The sequence below is a fragment of the Carlito syrichta genome, unplaced genomic scaffold (assembly GCF_000164805.1).
Source record: "Carlito syrichta isolate Samal-C Ts95f unplaced genomic scaffold, Tarsius_syrichta-2.0.1 Scaffold307934, whole genome shotgun sequence".
Classification (NCBI taxonomy): Eukaryota; Metazoa; Chordata; class Mammalia; order Primates; family Tarsiidae; genus Carlito; species Carlito syrichta.
The window spans coordinates 338,846-355,528 of NW_007252030.1; the positions used below are offsets into that span (position 1 = coordinate 338,846).

The following is a 16,683-nucleotide window of genomic DNA, read 5'->3' on the forward strand; positions in this document are numbered from 1 at the left end:
TCTCAAGTTCTTTGAGAAAACCTTAAATCTGTTGGGAAAGTACATATGTTTTGACACCAATTCCCAGAGGAAGTCCCTGGACCACTGTCTTCCGGTGGTGACTTTTCTGGGCCTTCCCAGCATGGCTCCAGAATTGTTCAATCCATGCAAATGTGAGTGACTGCATAGTCTCGCAACAGTTTGGCGGAGGACCTGGAAGGACCACATTTTAGAAGACCCTTTTGCAAGATGGAAGCCAAGGCCTTCCTTGACGGTGTGGCTCACCAATACTTAACACAATGGGCCATTTGCAAGTCACATGGACATAAAGCAGGAGCCTCAATGTAGTGTCTCACCCATAGTCTTCTAAATGACAGGCCTTTTAATTTTCATTGAACATTTAAATCACATGATGAAGGAGAGAGAACTCAAGCATCACGTCATACCGGTAGATGATGACAGCACGTCAGCTACCTGTCCTGCTCGCAGAATCCGAACTCTGGCTACCTGCGGCACCAAGAACTTGAAATGTGGCTAGTCCAATGTGAGAGTCACCATCGTATAAGCCACACACTGGGTTTCGAAGATTTTGTCCACACAAAAAGTCAAATACATCATTAATAATTTTTATATTGATTACATGTTGAAATGGTATATTAGGTATACTTTACTAAGTGAAATATATTATTAAAATGAATTTCATTATTTCTTTTTTGTTTTTCTAAATATGGCTTCTAGAGATTTTTAAAATATATATGCATGACCCACATTTCTGGGCTGAAATGCAGGAAGAAGATGGACAGAAGTTTCTGCAGGAAGAGCAAGGGTTTCCCTGTCACTATCATAAGTATTTCCCACACTCTGCTGACCCCGTCATTAGCAGCATTTATAGGCAGCATTCTTACCATAACCATTTATATTATAATTTAATTGAGATGCAGTCTCATTGGGTTAGGGTTTTTTTGAGCCATACTCTATATTAAGTGTGTTTTAGACAAGAAGTGCCTTTGAAAAGCTGCATCCCAAAAATTCTGACCGCCCCTAATCATCTAGGGCTAATGTTCTCACAATCTGCTGCCAACAAGAAAACTGTATCTCGGAAACAACAGCACCTTCACTGGAATACTGACTCAGAGGCGCCGAAATGGAAGAACTCAGCTGTTCCGCAAGTCTACCGACTCAGACTCCCAAGAACAGGGCTGGCAGCGAGGGGAGTTCAGAAGTGAAATGACTGGTCCACAGGTCGTTGGAAAGCATTCCTTCATCTATTCATTCATTCCTTAAGCCAGCGTTTATGAAATGCCGACCACCTGCCAATCACACCAGTGTCGTGGTTTTCTATTTTTAGGCTTTATAATAGAATAGAAATATCATCCTCCAAAAGGAAGTCGTTTGACAGAAAACCTTTCAAAGGTTCACCAAAACTAACCGCTTCCCTCTCCTCACCTCTATCACCCGGGTTAATGTTGTCAGTTCAGGTAAGGGTCTGATCACGTTCTTACCAGACTATTGTTTGGTTGGTTTGCAAGAATGAAACTATACTGTCTGACTCAGATTTTTCAAGAGCTTGTTCAACTAATTATCAGCATCACCATTAAAGTTAAAAATGACCAGGGTGGGGGTCATTCCTCCCCCTGAGAAATAATTTCTACTAGTTTATTTTTCTTTTTTCTTGAGTCAGGGTTTCACACCGTCACCCACGCCTGTGCAGTGACATGATCACAGATCACCACAGCCTCAACCTCCTGGGTTCAGGAAATCTTCCCTCCTCAGCCTCCTGAGTAGCTGGGACTACAGGTACATGCCACCACACCTGCCAACCTTTTTTTTTTTTTGTAGAGACAAAGTCTCGCTATGTTGTCCAGAGTAGTCTCAAACTACTAGGCCCAAGCAATCCTCCCGCCTCAGCCTCCTAAAGTGCTGGGATTACAGGCATGAATCACTATACACAGCTATTTTTTAAATGACTACATAACAAACATTCTATGACTTATATGCACTACAGATTATCCAACCTTCTCCTTATAAGTGCATATTCCCTTTGTTTCTAGTTTTGGGGGGGGGTTTGGAGGGAGAGGGTTCTTTTGCTAGTACTAAAAATATCACCAAAAAAATGCTCTTGTGACATTTTTAAAAAGAACACTCTTGGGGGGGAATTTTAAATAAATTGAACTAAATGTATTGATTTTGGGGAAAGCAGCAGTTTTAAGATGTTAAGTCTTTCTATCCAAGAACACAGCATATGTTTTTCCATTTGGGCGTAATCCCATCCATGGAGAATTTGTAATCAAATAAGGAAAATAAGGCTTGTGCACAAATAACCACGACACAAGAAAAACGGAAAGCACTCCATGAGATCATGAGGGAAGGGACACCCTGGAGGTGAGACCTGATCTGTGTAGGGTGTGAACACCCATGAATGGAGGTGGTGAAGGTCAAACTTGGCCAGGGTCAAGGTGCAATAAACAGGCCTCAAAAGGGGTTGGAACACACAGTGGGGACACAGGAGCCATGCCAAAGTACCTGGCAGCTAGAAATCAGGCAGGGAGCTGAGCTCAGGTGGGCAGGGTCATGGAGCAGCAGCTCGATTGAGACCAAGAGCAGACCAGATGAACACTCCACTAAAGCTCACTGTCAGGTGAGCAGGATGTGCTCAGTCAGGGAGCGGTTGGAATAAATAGTGCACGGAGAAGCCCTAAGTTAGAGAGAAGGAAGGGAGACTAGAGAGGAGGAAAGAAATAGACACAGCCTTGGCCCCAGGACGGCAACACAGATGCTCACTAGACCAGGGGAAAAGGGAGTAGGATTTCAGCTGGAGCCAGGGCGAGCACTGGCATGGCGAGGTCATCCACCAGACCAACAAGGTAGAAGGTATGTCATGACTGGTTTCCTGATCCAAACAGACACCTCTGGATAGTAATTACAGCACTGCGCTTCCGGGAAGTCCAACAGACGAGCTCACTTGCCAAAACGTTGACTGGCTCACACTCCACAGGCTTCTCACCTGTCAGGGGACGTTCACTATTTCTAGACTTGCTCGTATCCTGCTCAAAAAGTACTCTTCTTCAACATCGCCTGGTGGCATATCCTGGCCAAGACAGCCTTTGCCTAAACCGTAAATTGCTAAATAGGTAAGACCTTAGTCAAAAGCTTTCTTTCAAATGGTGCCATTTGCGAGGGGGGGGATTCAGTCAACTTTTAGAACTAAGTAAATTCAGCCATATTTCGAAATAAAATTTATACAGTCAAAAAATATTATAAGACACAACTCTAGCTCTGTGTTAAATGAAACCTCTGTGTTAAATGAAATCTGAATTTTAAAATAAAGTTAGCTTATAATTTCATTATCCAACTATACTTTGAAATTATTTTTCTTGTAACTCGAGGTACAAAGTGATTGTCAATAAAGATCGGATAAGAGACTATCAATAGAATGGACATTTTCCCAAATTAAAATGTTGGTGACTCCTGGGTCAAAAGCAGTAACCAAAACTGGAAGGACAAGACTGACAACTGCAGAAAATTCCAGAAGGCTTTTCTTCAGCAGCAGCTCAATTTGCAATATCTGAGTATGAGAAGAGGGGGGAAAAAAAATCAATCAACATGAAATTATGTTTTGCAAAAAATTTAAATGTACAAACCTCATAATGTTCATATTCATCCACATCAAATGTCTCAAAGTCAAAAAATCCATGTTGTAATCCCTAAAAGCAGAATTCGAATTAGTTTTTCCATACAAAATTGATGAAATCTATTTGCTATTTCTGGAATTTTTAACTTATAAAATAATCCTCACTGATCTGGAAAAGAAAGCTTGAAACTCTTGATTGTTAATGCATTTCCAAATATTTTATGACACTGGTAATATTGCTTCAAGACCACCTTAGAAGTAGAACTAAATAAACACTTAGAATAACATGAAAATATGTCCCCCAAAATATGCCCTGAGTTCTAATTTACATTAGTTTTGTATGTAAAATTAATTATGCATATAAAATGAAACAGCAAATTTATAGTTGGGAACTATACCTAAGAAAGAAAATCGTGGTTAACTTTTCAGACAGGAGAAGAAAATTCGATTATTCTTAGGAAGTTCCATTTTCCTTTTATCATAATGAGATATTTGGCACCAAAAAAGGGACCCTTTTACTTTTCTTCTTTTTTTTTCTTATTTTTTATAAATCAAGCACTACCCTACAATACTCTTCTTTTTTTCTTCCCATCCAAAAAACTCTTAATATTTTTACTTAATAAGCCCTTATTTGATCCTAAAACTCTACCTTGAGAGACTCTGTTTCATGATGATAATTTCTGACAAACTGAAAGTATACTTGACTGTTCTTACAATTTATAAGAAAAAAAACTGATACTTTTAACACACCAAAAAAACCGTAATTCTCTGTTTTGTAACTAATTACTTAGAACTTTTAAAAATGACAAAGTGATTTTTATCTTATAAACTGTGAAGCCATGCAGATTACAATAGAATACAAAACCACAGGCACATTTAAAAGCTACATGATCAAGTCATTAAAAAGAGAAAAAGAAACTAGCAAGTCAAGTTCTAGTACTTGAAAACACTTTACAGACCAGTGTTTTTTTCAAAATGTAGAGCACGGACCATCTGCATCAGAAACACTTAGGTTAACTTATTTTTAAAGAGCAGGGTCCCTCACCCCATCCCAGAACTGTTAAATCAGACTCTCTGGGGATGGGACCCTAGGGACCAGCATTTTAAACTTGGCTTCCTGGGTGACATTTACAAGCGCTACATTCTGACAATTCTGGTTTAAATTACCTCTAAGTGTAAGCAGAACAAATTGTTTAAAGTATTCCACCTTTAAAAAAAAACTAAGTGAGCTCATCCATATGCACCATTCCAAAACAAAGGTGAGAAAAATATACTCTAAAAGACTCGTTTTTCTTTCTCTCTCCTCATTTCTAGGTATGTGTTTTCCTATGTTCCTGTAGGTAGCAGTTCATATAACATATAAACTATGCCATGACAAGGTCAATAATACCAAAACCAGAACAATATGCTCCTTAAGCACGCAAAACTATGGCCATACTCTGTGTAGATTCTTAGAAAGGTACAACTCATTACCACAAAAACAGCCCAAAACATGGTGGCTTACATAAGAGAACAGACACACAGGAAATATCTCAGTTGCTTAAGACATGCTGAACCATCTAGCAGACCCTCTAGAATCTCATCTCTAAATGAATGAACTCCAATATGTGATGAGACAATCCATTTACAGAAGACCTTACTCCTGACCGAAGTCACACTTTTCTCCACCACAGGAAGGCTCTCAAGTATTTCTAATCAAATTGCTAGCTACCACCATGACAGGCAAATATAGTCAGTGTGACGCTTCCTGTCATAAAAGAATGGCCTGTACCAGATGGTGGTAAAGGCAAAATAATAATAGCAAAGGACATAAATAAATTACTTTTTCCCCAGGCACATTTTCTAAATGCTAATGATGGCTTATATGTTGGGTAATATCTCCATGAAAGTTCTTATCTGGGATTATTGGAGTGTATTTTGGTAATATTTGATAATATGGTTTGCAAGGTTGGGCTGGGAATATCTCCATTGTGAAAAGAAAAATATTTTTTAGTGAAAAGAAAAATATTTTAAGACTATTTTAAAGTTCGAGAGGGTTTAAATTCATTTTAAAATGAAATATCAAAGTCAGAAACAACCATGCATAAAACAGGTAGTATATTTATCACACAGATTTTCTCAGTTCAAATCATAGCAAAATCAGTTTCAGATGACATCAGAGAAATGAGCTAGAATTGCTGCAGATACTGTGTGTACAGTCCATGATGACCCTTACCAGTGGGTCACGGGACTTGTACATGCCTAACTGATAACACGTCATGGCTATATGTTCAAGACGGAACCATGTACTTTGAGCCCTCCTTAGAATTTACAGCAGAGCCTGCATAATATCTCAGATTGTAAGCTGATGTTTCTAAAACATGTTCCAAGAGCTCTCAAAAATCTTTTGGTTTTAACTTCTCCGTTACATACAATATATAAATAATGACGACTTGGTTCTCAAACTTAAGAGTGCCTCAGGTCACCTGGAGGTATTGTTCAAATAAGGATGGCAGGGCCCCGCCCCCAGAGGTTTCTATTCAGTTGGTCTGGGGTGGGGACGGACCAACAGAGGGGAACAGTGGCTTAGGAAACTTCCTGTTACTTCCACACCAAGATCAACCTCGATAATGAGGCTAAACATGTGACAAAGCCATGTCATGGGCACGGCTACAGGCAGAAGTGATAGATCAGCCTAGAATGCCAGCCTTTAAAACAGAAAGCCCCCACCCCCACCTCATCTGTATTTGTCAAATCAACAAGAAATGAAAAGCATCCTACGTGCTGGCCCCTTTCTCTTCTTTCCAACAACAAACAAGGATGGTGAGATCATTCCTTTTTCGTGGTTTGTTTTTTTTTTTTGAGTTGGAGTCTCACTCTGTCGCCCAGACTGGAGTGCAGTGGCCGCTCCCAGCCACCACAACCTCGACCTGCTGGGCTCCGGCGATCCTTCCGTCTCAGCCTTCCGAGTAGCCGGAACTACAGGAACTACAGGCGTGCGCTACCACGCCCGGCTGGTTTTTTGTAGAGATGAGGTCTTGCTGCCCAGGTGGGTCTCAAACCCGCGGGCTCAGGCAATCCACTCACCTCAACCTCCCAAAGGCACGGGATTACAGGCTGAGCCAATGACTGTGTCAACTACAGAAAGAAGAATTGTTCTTACCTTTCTGATTCCCTGCAGACAGTCGAGGATGGTGAGGTTGTAAGTGCAATTTCCAAAGGAAGCATCCCTATAAATAAAAATATATAAATTCAACATTAGAAAGTCTGCCTTTAGAACATTCAAATAACAAAATGCCAGAGTCAGCTGGGACGGTACCCCTTGGTTTCACAGCTATCCACATGGTAAAGGCACACGACACAGTAGCCCCTACTAGCTAACTCCTCCTGCAGCCTGGAGGAAGCACTTCTGAAACTGCTTTATCCAATGGGCAGAATTACTTTAAAAAGCAGACTTAAGAGCCAGGGCTCCAGAATCACGTGGCCTTGGTTCCAATTCCAACTCTACCAGGTACTGAGTAAAAATGTGAGCCCATTATTTTACCGCTATGCGTCTTGGTTTCCTCCTCTGTGAAATGAAGTTAATGACAGCTAGTACCCACAGGCTTATTGTCAGATTACATTTAAAAAATAGGTAAAGCCCTCAATATAGTGACCCGGCACACAGGAAGCACTTAATAAATATTATGACTATTCATATTAACAGCAAATTGAGGCTGGGCATGGTGGTTCATGCCATTAATCCCAGCACCTTGGGAGGCCGAGGCAGGAGGACAGGAGACAGAGACCAGCCTGGGCAACATAGTGAGACTTTGTCTCTACACAAAAAGAAAAAAGAGAAAATAGCTGGGCATACTGGTTTCTGTCTTTAGTCCCAGTTACTTGGGAGGCTGAGGCAGAAGGATTGCCCGAGACCAGGAGGCTGAGGCTACAGTGAACCCATGATCATGTCACTGCACCCCAACTTGGGTGACAGACTGAGACTCCAACTCAAAACAAAACAAAACAAAAAACAGAGAACTGAACTGTTTCATCTTAAGAACAGTAGAGCAGGGTTCCCCAATCCCTATGCCACAGACTGGTATCAGTTTGTGGCCTGTAAGGAACCGGGCCACACAGCAGGAGGTCAACGGCCATCAAGTGAGCAAAGTTTCCTCTGTATTTACAGTCACTCCCCATCCCTGGCATCACTGCCTGAGCTCTGTCTCCTGTCAGATCAGTGCGGGCATTAGATTCTCAAAGGAGCGCAAACCCTATCAAGAACTACACATGTGTGGGATCTAGGTTGTATGCTCCTTATGAGAATCTAATGCCTGATGATCTCCCCCTCTCCACCCCCATCCATGGAAAAACTGTCTTCCACAAAACCAGTCCCTGACGCCAAAAAGGTTGGGCACCACTGCTGTAAAGCATTAATCACCATAAGAGGTATTCTGGCAGAGGAACCACTTCAGGAGCACTGTAAATACAGGCAAAAAAAGACAAGAGGACACTGTGTGCAGGTCAACAGAATCCAGCAGGTGCGTGCATGAATTAAATACCAGCCTTCCTACCCCCCCATCCCCCCACCCTCCCGCCAAAAGAACCCTGAGGAAAATGTAGGCGTGTTTCCAAACAACCTCCTCTCAGAGTTGTTGGGCCTATGAGCACTTCAAATGCTCCATCACAAGAGGTGGGGACCCACTGCAGCGAAAACTGAGAGCTTCATGCTTTATTTAAGTTTTTAGGGCAATTTAGTAGACCGACTTTAGGCAACATAAAACGAAAGTATCAAGTTCAGGTCAGCTCAGCAGGAACTGGCAGCGGAGCCTTGACATCAGCACTGTTCCAAGGTGTCCAAGGCAGGAAATTTGACCTCAAGGCACCCAGGCTCTGCCCAGTCCCCAGTGCTGACCCCAGGAACAGAGATCCTCAGGCACCTGCCCAGGACAAGGTCAAGTGCAAACACAGCAGCCATGAGGAGGGGCAGCAGGCATCCCATGAGATAACACAACCTTCAAGGGCTTCCACAGAGTTAACATAAAGCTGAGTTTCACATCACTAACCATCCAGGGTAACTCAAACCCATGGCTGCTAAGCCACAAGGCAAAATGTGACTTCATCTAGTGTCAGCATCCTGACAGCCTCACATAAAAACAGCAAGTTGGCAAAGCCACTTCACCAAAACGTTTCTTAAGCCTTGAAACTTAGTTATTCCAGAAATTTAAGTTTGACTTCAAGAGGAGGTTTTCACTTTTGTATTTCTTTTTAAATAACATCTGAACTCATATGTCAGCAAAAACACAAAATAGCTCCCTTTCCAAATAACTTGTAAAGTTGTAACTGTGTATTAGGAAAGAAATCTTTATGGACTATGATAGAGAAAAAGAATAACTGGGGGTCAAGGTAAAATATTCATGCATCTAAAATACCTAACATTCTATTGCAGACACTTGTCTTTTGAGAGGCAAGGATTCAGAATCTCTATGACCAGAACTCCCAGGAACCTGAGGAAACCCACGGACCCATTTTTTCAGAATTATATTTGCAATGCATAAAATAAACTACATAGGATTAACAGAAAACAATTTCAATTGAATGCAAATAAAGTTATCAAAACATTTAAAATAAACATATAACACCCCAGTAGGCACTTTTAAAAGTAACATATTATATAACAAGGCCTTGTGGCAGGTCTGATGACTACTATAATTTTGAGGAAGAAATGAGTATCAATAATATTTTAAACTACAACAACTATAAGATGACATAAAAATGGCTGAGATTTCTACTGTGACAAAGTCACTTATATTGCTAATGCTACATTTATAATGGAATGTAATCTTAGAAGTTAAAAGGTTAGTGAAAATAAAAATATAATTTTTTTCTCATCTAAAGTCACTGATTCCCTGAATTCTCACCACAGATCTTAGGTTAAAAACTACTGCTAGCCGGGCTCGGTGGCTCAGCCTGTAATCCTGCGCCTTTGGGAGGCAAAGGTGAGTGGACTGCCTGAGCCCGTGGGTTCGAGACCCGCCTGGGCAGGCGAGACCTCATCTCTACAATAAATCAAAAAATCAGCCGGGCGTGGTAGCACACGCCTATAGTTCCAGCTACATGGAAGGCTGAGGCGGAAGGATCGCCGGAGCCCAGCAGGTCAAGGCTGCGGTGGCCGGGAGCGGCCACTGCACTCCAGTCTGGGCGACAGAGTGAGACTCCACCTCAAAAAAAAAAAAAAAAACTACTGCTATAATTTTTTAGAAGGACAGGGGGAACTCTGCTGTTTTTAAAAGTGTAATATATACATATATGAAGTGCAGGGGTCTTTATTCTTTCAAGTGTATCTTCCCACCCCTAAGATTCAGTTAAACAATTTCACAAACATGAGTTACCAGAAAGAGCTCCAGATCTAGTCTTCCTTTTTTATATCTTTTATTTTAGAGTCGTGAGATACACGTGAGGGTTTGCTACAGTAGACTGCGTGCAGATGAGGTTTGGGCTTCCAGCAAGTGCCTCCCCCCGCCCCGGTAGTAGACCTGATGCCCAACGGGTGGTTATACACCCTGATCCCCCTCCCTCCTTGCTTTAGCCGTGCATGGTGTCTACTGTTCCCGCCTCTGTGCCTGTGTGTGCCCAATGTTTAAAGCCAGCCTATGAGTGAGAACACATGGCATTCGGTTTTTTGCTTCTGTGATGGTTCACTTAGAATGATGGTCTCCAGCTGCACCCATGTTGCTGCTAGTCCTGCTGAATGTCTGCAAAAATGGTAAGACTGTCATATCCCTCGTGCCATCACAGCCACAACTGTCACCAATGACTGGAAAGAGAGTTCTGGTGAAATGACCCTTGTGGTCAAATCTGCAGGCCTGCCTAGCCATCAGACAGAATTAGCATACAGATCAGTCACCACAGGCTAGAAAGACACCCAGAAATTTACACATTGAAATATAGCAAGGGATGCTATAGGACTAAGTCGTATCCTCCATAATGCGGAAAGAGAGGATATGCCTTTTCTGAGCACCTACAGTACCAGGTAAGTTAGATGCATTAGCACATTTAATCCTCATGACGGCCACATGGTGCAAACAGGTTCCCAGAACCTGCTCCCAAGATGGAGCAAGTAAGATATGGCTTATTAGTAGCATCTGGCTCATACCCAGTCACAGGAAGTAACTATAACAGTGAAGGAGCAAAAACGAGAGAAGGTAAAGATGGGAGACTGAACCCACACATCTCCCAAAAACCAACAAAAGGAGAATTTTAAAAGGCTTTTACTTTAATGGAATCCAACAAGGACATGGAGAAGACAAGAGGAGACAGAAGAAAGTTGTAAATCAGATAAATGAGTGGGAAGTAAGTTAGAAAACCAAGAACAGTGAATACTAAGCTGACAGTGAAAAAATTCGAAAGCCAGCACAATTAATAACAGATAAGGGAACCGGCAGCACTGGGTGCTTCTGGAAGTGAGGATGAAGGAAATGACAAAAATAAGACTGCGAGTCCATTTAAAACACAGAGATTTTATCCATAAAAACAACATGGCTTCCCACTTCATCAGTCAGTTGTGCATCTTCCTCAGCCCACCAACAGAGTCAGAACCATCTCACACAGAATGGTCATTCTAGAAGGCAGTAAGACACCTGTCCCACATTCTGTTTAAACTTCAAGAGTCCTTCTGAGGAATCTTTTTCACCTGTATCATAACATGAACCAGAGGTCAGGGATTAGGAAAACACCAGGCTTCACGAGCCTCAAAAGTCCTGTCCTCCTCTGAGCTGGCATCACTGTTCAATGTTACTGACGTTCTTCCTCTTCCTATCTCTCTCCAGGATCCTTCTCTACGGCATCTCAGTAGTCTTAGATCTCCACTCTCTTTAAAAAAAGAACAAGCCGCCGGGCTCGGTGGCTCAGCCTGTAATCCCGCGCCTTTGGGAGGCTGAGGTGAGTGGACTGCCTGAGCCCGTAGGTTCGAGACCTGCCTGGGCAGCGAGACCTCATCTCTACAATAAATCAAAAAATCAGCCGGGCGTGGTAGCACATGCCTGTAATTCCGGCTACTTGGAAGGCTGAGGCGGAGGAAGGCCGGAACCCAGCAGGTCGAGGCTGCGGTGGCCGGGAGCGGCCACTGCACTCCAGTCTGGGCGACAGAGTGAGACTCCAACTCAAAAAATAAAAATAAATATAACAAGTCATCAAGTCTTGACTTCAGCATCCCCCAGCTCTTACACTATTTGTCCTCCTCTTCAAAACAAGACTCTAAGGAACAACTCCCGGCCCTTTGAAGCATACAACTCAGCGGTTTTGGGCACACTCACAGAGTTGTGCAACCAGCACTAGTAATTCAAAGCACTTTTATACCCCCAAAGAAACTCTGTCTTCATTTGCAACAACTCCCCAGTCTCCCGCCCGCACCCCTGGCCATCTGCTAACTTATTTCCTGTCTCTCTGGGAGTATTCATTGTAAACCCTGGGAACATTCTGCAAGCATCATCAGCGCCAGGTAACTCCCTCCTTTGCTCTCTTCTCTTGGTTTCTGGATGTTCCTCCCACCTCTCTAAACACTTCCTCCCCATCTCCTTTGCAAGGTCCTCCTGCACCTCCCAGTTTTTACAATAATATGTCCTCAAGGATCAATGCCAAGTCCAAATTCTTCTCACTCCACACTCTCCCCTGGACCAGTGTGCGGCAGCACTACTGGATCACTCCTTCAGACACAGATTGCACGGTCCACCCTCAAGCTTCTTGGTCAAAAGGCCTCAGCAGGGCCTGAGAACTGCATTTCTAGCACATTCCAGGCAGTGCATATGCTGCTGCTGGGAGGGAACCCACTGCTCTAGACAACATCATCCACATCAATGATCATGTCTGCCAGTGACCCTCAAACTCATCTCTCTAGCACAGACTACCTTCTTAAAACTTCAGGAACAGTGCAGCCAACAGCCTGATGTTTTCCATATGAGTGTCTTAAAGGCACCTCAAGTTCACGGTGTGAGAAGAAGCTATTGAATTCTGCCCCCATCCCAAAAAACAATAGCAGCAACAATCTAATCCTGCAGCACTCCCACTGTCACTCAGGCTAGAACCCCAAAGGCCCTGCTCTCTCGTTCCCCTTATCCCACCCACTACATGCACCGTCACTCTGCCTCTCAAGCATCCCCTGGGCACACATTACTCTCCAACCACACAGTCCCAGCCTTCCCCTCACTGCAGCCAGAGCAAAATTCTTTTTTTTTTTTGAGTTTGAGTTTGAGTTTGAGTCTCACCCTGTCACCCAGATTGAAGTACAGTGGCACACTCACGGCTACTACAGCATCAACTGCTGGGCTCAGGTAAACCTTCGCCTCAGTCTTCCAAGTAGCTGGAACTACAGGCGCATGCTACCACGCCCGGCTTATTTTTTTATTTATTGTAGAGATGAGTTCTTACCAAGTTGCCCAGAATGGTCTCAAACCCCTGAGCTCAGGTAATCCTCTTGTCTTGGCCTTCCAAAATGCTGGAGTTACAGACTTAAGACACCGCACCCGACCTCAGAGCGATATTCTTAAAAGGCAAATCTGATCCGGTCACTCTTTGGCTATAACCCTTCCCTGACTTCCCATTGCTCTCAAAGGAAAGTTCAAATCTTCAGCATGGCTGCAAGGCCCCACCTCCCCGGGGCAGGTACTGCTCCTCCCCACAGAGCCTGGCACTTGCCAGTAACAGGTTCCTCCCATTGACCTTTGCCTTTGAGTACCCTCCTTAACCTTCAAGCCTTGGCTGCTCAAAGATCAAGTGTCTTGGGTGGGAAACCTCCTACTCCTCCCTGGCTAGATCAGGTCCCCAGATTTTTCACTGGACATAACTACAGTTTGGAATTACAACCTGTTGTGCTCATTTGGATTCTCTGCTCCTCTCTCTACAGAAGTCGCAAAGAAGGCAGGGTCTATACGTTGTTTATTCCCCATGTCTCCTTAGCACCTGGCACAAAATAGATAATGTGTCTAAACTAAGTAAAGGTGCTTGGGAGCTCATGGCAAGAAAATGTTCTATACTATTATTCTATGACTCCTTTTGCTAACTCTAGCAGCCTAAGGCTCCAACCTCACTAGCAAGAAAAGCTTTCTTTGCATTAAATCAAATTCCCATTGAAGATCATTTCCTTCTATTAACTTTAATGCCACTTGACAAAGGAGGTGTCAAGTGGCATTAAACACATTGATTTACTTTCACCCAAATGCTTTAGAGAGGCTACAAAGAGACAGATGTACTAAAAAGTTTAAATTCCCAGGTTTGGGTTTTTTTTTTCTGGTTTTGGGTTTTTTTGGCTTTTTGTAGTTATAGTTCCCAATTGTTGACTTACCCTCTAGTTTTCTTTCTCATTCATTTATTTGTACATCCATTTATTCTTATTTATTGAGCCAAATATGTATTAAGTGGAATAAGAGGACATGTATTTTTTTTCCAACACCCTCATTAAGGAGGGAAAAGGCCTGCCTACCCCCTGTTATTTGGAATAACTATACCTTATCTGCCATGATGGTTTCACCATGTATTACATTACTCTGTTGAACAGGTAAACACAAAGCTGCTCTTCATTCAGGAGATAAGGTCATATCCAAACACCCTGGGTTTCTAACCATTCATCTCTGAAGAATAACATGTATCTCTAACCTCCAATACAGAAGACAAATGTTACAGTCAATAGCTGTCTAGAGACATCCAAATACAAATTCAGCTTAGCCCCAAGTCTGGCCATCTCAACTCCATCCATCCCAGCATTACTATCCTTTTTTTTTTTAAAGATTAACAAATAAAGTTTATTTAGAAAGTAAATGGGGGGTGATTCACCTCCCCAAGGTAGGGGAAGAGGCCAAGGCCAGGAAACATGGCGACGGCCATAGCTCAAAGAGCAGCATGGTCACACCATAGCTTAGGAAGGCAATGGCTGCAATGGCCTGGCAATGGTCACATTTCTATCTTACTAAATGTGCCTTCATTGTCAAATGACCCGTACAGTCATTATGAAGTGAATATAAAAATTCACATAACTATGACCTTGGGAGGGGCTTGCGGTTGATCCTTATTTGTTGAATGAAAAATTAAACAAATGAATATTTGAATAAAAGGAGCAACTGGGACTTTTTTGTTTATTTTATGGTTTTGTGTTCATTTTTCAGAAAAGCAACAGAAAAAAATTAAATTTAAGAAAATTAGAATCACTATCTACAATTAGATACTAAAAGAAAGAGTCTGATTCACTGATGCCCTGGGGCTGTCTGGCACAGGCTCTCAAAATTCTGTTGAGAAATATCCAAAAATGTTGAGAGCCCAAATCAGCCATGGTAAGAGTACTTATACCATAGAATTCAGTGAACACTTTTACTATATAGAGTCAGTTTACCAACACACCACTGCTTGTAAACTAAGAACCTAAGGAATCACTCAGAATGAAGCAACTTTGCAAATATTAATAATGGGAGATGAAACCAGAGATGAAAGAACATGTTTACAAAACATAAGAAGCATTTCTCGGAATGAGTCTGTTCAAAATGAAAGAATGAAGAACAGAAGCACAGTCTACAAGTAGAGACCACACTTTAAAAAAAAAAGCTGGAAAAGGGAATTCAGAAATATTGGGAATGACAGTGACCTACAGTCACCTTAATTCCATGATTCTCTGTAAGTTCTCAGGATGACAGGTAGTTAGAAAGCATGCAAAATCTGCAAAGCAGTGGGCTGGAAAGGACCTTACAGGTCATCTAAGAACCCTTCAGGACTGAACTACCCAAATCTCATCCTACCCTACAAGTACCAGGAAACAGCGGGCTTCTTAAGGACATGACATATGTCTTTGATGTCCATGTGCCCAGAGTGTAGTACAGGGTTGTACACATCACTATGTTATAGATGTTGCTGAATGAATGATTAAGTGATCATTACCAGGAGTTGACTCAACTTTTATGCCTGAATACCTTTAGTGACTGGGAACTATTAGCCTTTTAAGGCAAACATTACATAACACAATCTTTAATCATAAGCTATGTACAATAGCAAAAACATACTCTAGATTAACGGTCCCCAACCTTTTTGGCATCAGAGACCGGTTTCATGGAAGACAATGTTTCCAAAGACAGTGGGGGGAGGTGAGTGGATATGCAGTCAAACCTCTCTGCTAATGCTAATGCATATTTGCAGTCACTCCCCAGCGCTAGCATCATTGCCTCAGCTCCACCTCAGATCATCAGGCATTAGATCCTCATAAGGAGTGCACATCCTAGATTCCTCACCTGCACAGTTCACAATAGGTTTCATGCTCCTAAGAGAATCTAAAGCTACCACTGATCTGATACAAGGCAGAGCTCAGGTGGCCATGCCAGTGATGGAGGGTGGCTTTAAATACAGATAAAGCTTTGCTCACCCACCACTCACCTCCTGCTGTGTGGCTGGTTCCTAACAGGCCATGGATGGTCCAGTAGTGGGGGTTGGGGACCTCTGTTCTAGTTCATTGCTGTCCAGTGAAAATAGAATGCCAGCCACGAAAGAAAGTCACATATGTGATTTCTTTTATAACCATACTAAAATTTCTAAAAAGTAAAATTACTTTTAATGAAAATTTGTTCAATCCAATATATGCATATTATCATCTCAGCATTAAACATCATTATAATACATTTCACATTCTTCTTTTTACACTACCTCTTTGAAATCTGATGTGTATTTTAAACTTACAGTCCATCTCAATTTACACTAGATAAATCCAGTGTCCAACGGCACCTATAACTAGTAGCTACCATACAGGACAGGTCAACCCTAACTATATTGTATGTATACTTGGAAACTAGACAATGCCCAAAATACCTTACATAATTGTCCAAAGAACACTCTAACTTTCCTGAACAAATGCATGACACACATGTGCCAGCTACAGGGAAAAGAGCTTTCAGGACTGAGGCCTACAAGATGAAAATGACCTTGGTGAAAATTAGTGGAGTGAACAAAACTGTCTCCCATTCATGAAAAAGCACAACCAAATGCTTCAACAGGGCAAAAACAAAAGTGGGACATGACCAGTACCAAATACAAAGCAAAGTGCAGACTCTCCTGCTTTTCAGATTTAACAGAAGACTGTACACAAA

General features: G+C 42.2%; 1 protein-coding gene across 2 annotated transcripts in view; it reads right to left on the bottom strand.

Annotated features, from left to right (window-relative positions):
* The window catches only part of CDC14A (cell division cycle 14A), a 181,587-nt gene that overhangs the window by 87,815 nt on the left and 77,089 nt on the right, over positions 1 to 16,683 (bottom strand). For both annotated transcript variants that reach the window (XM_021715861.1, XM_021715862.1), the window contains exons 5-6: positions 6,753 to 6,819; positions 3,621 to 3,683 (exon numbers count right to left, since the gene is read on the bottom strand). In XM_021715861.1, coding sequence (XP_021571536.1) covers positions 3,621 to 3,683; positions 6,753 to 6,819 — 130 coding nt within the window. The remainder of the gene's footprint in view (positions 1 to 3,620; positions 3,684 to 6,752; positions 6,820 to 16,683) is intronic.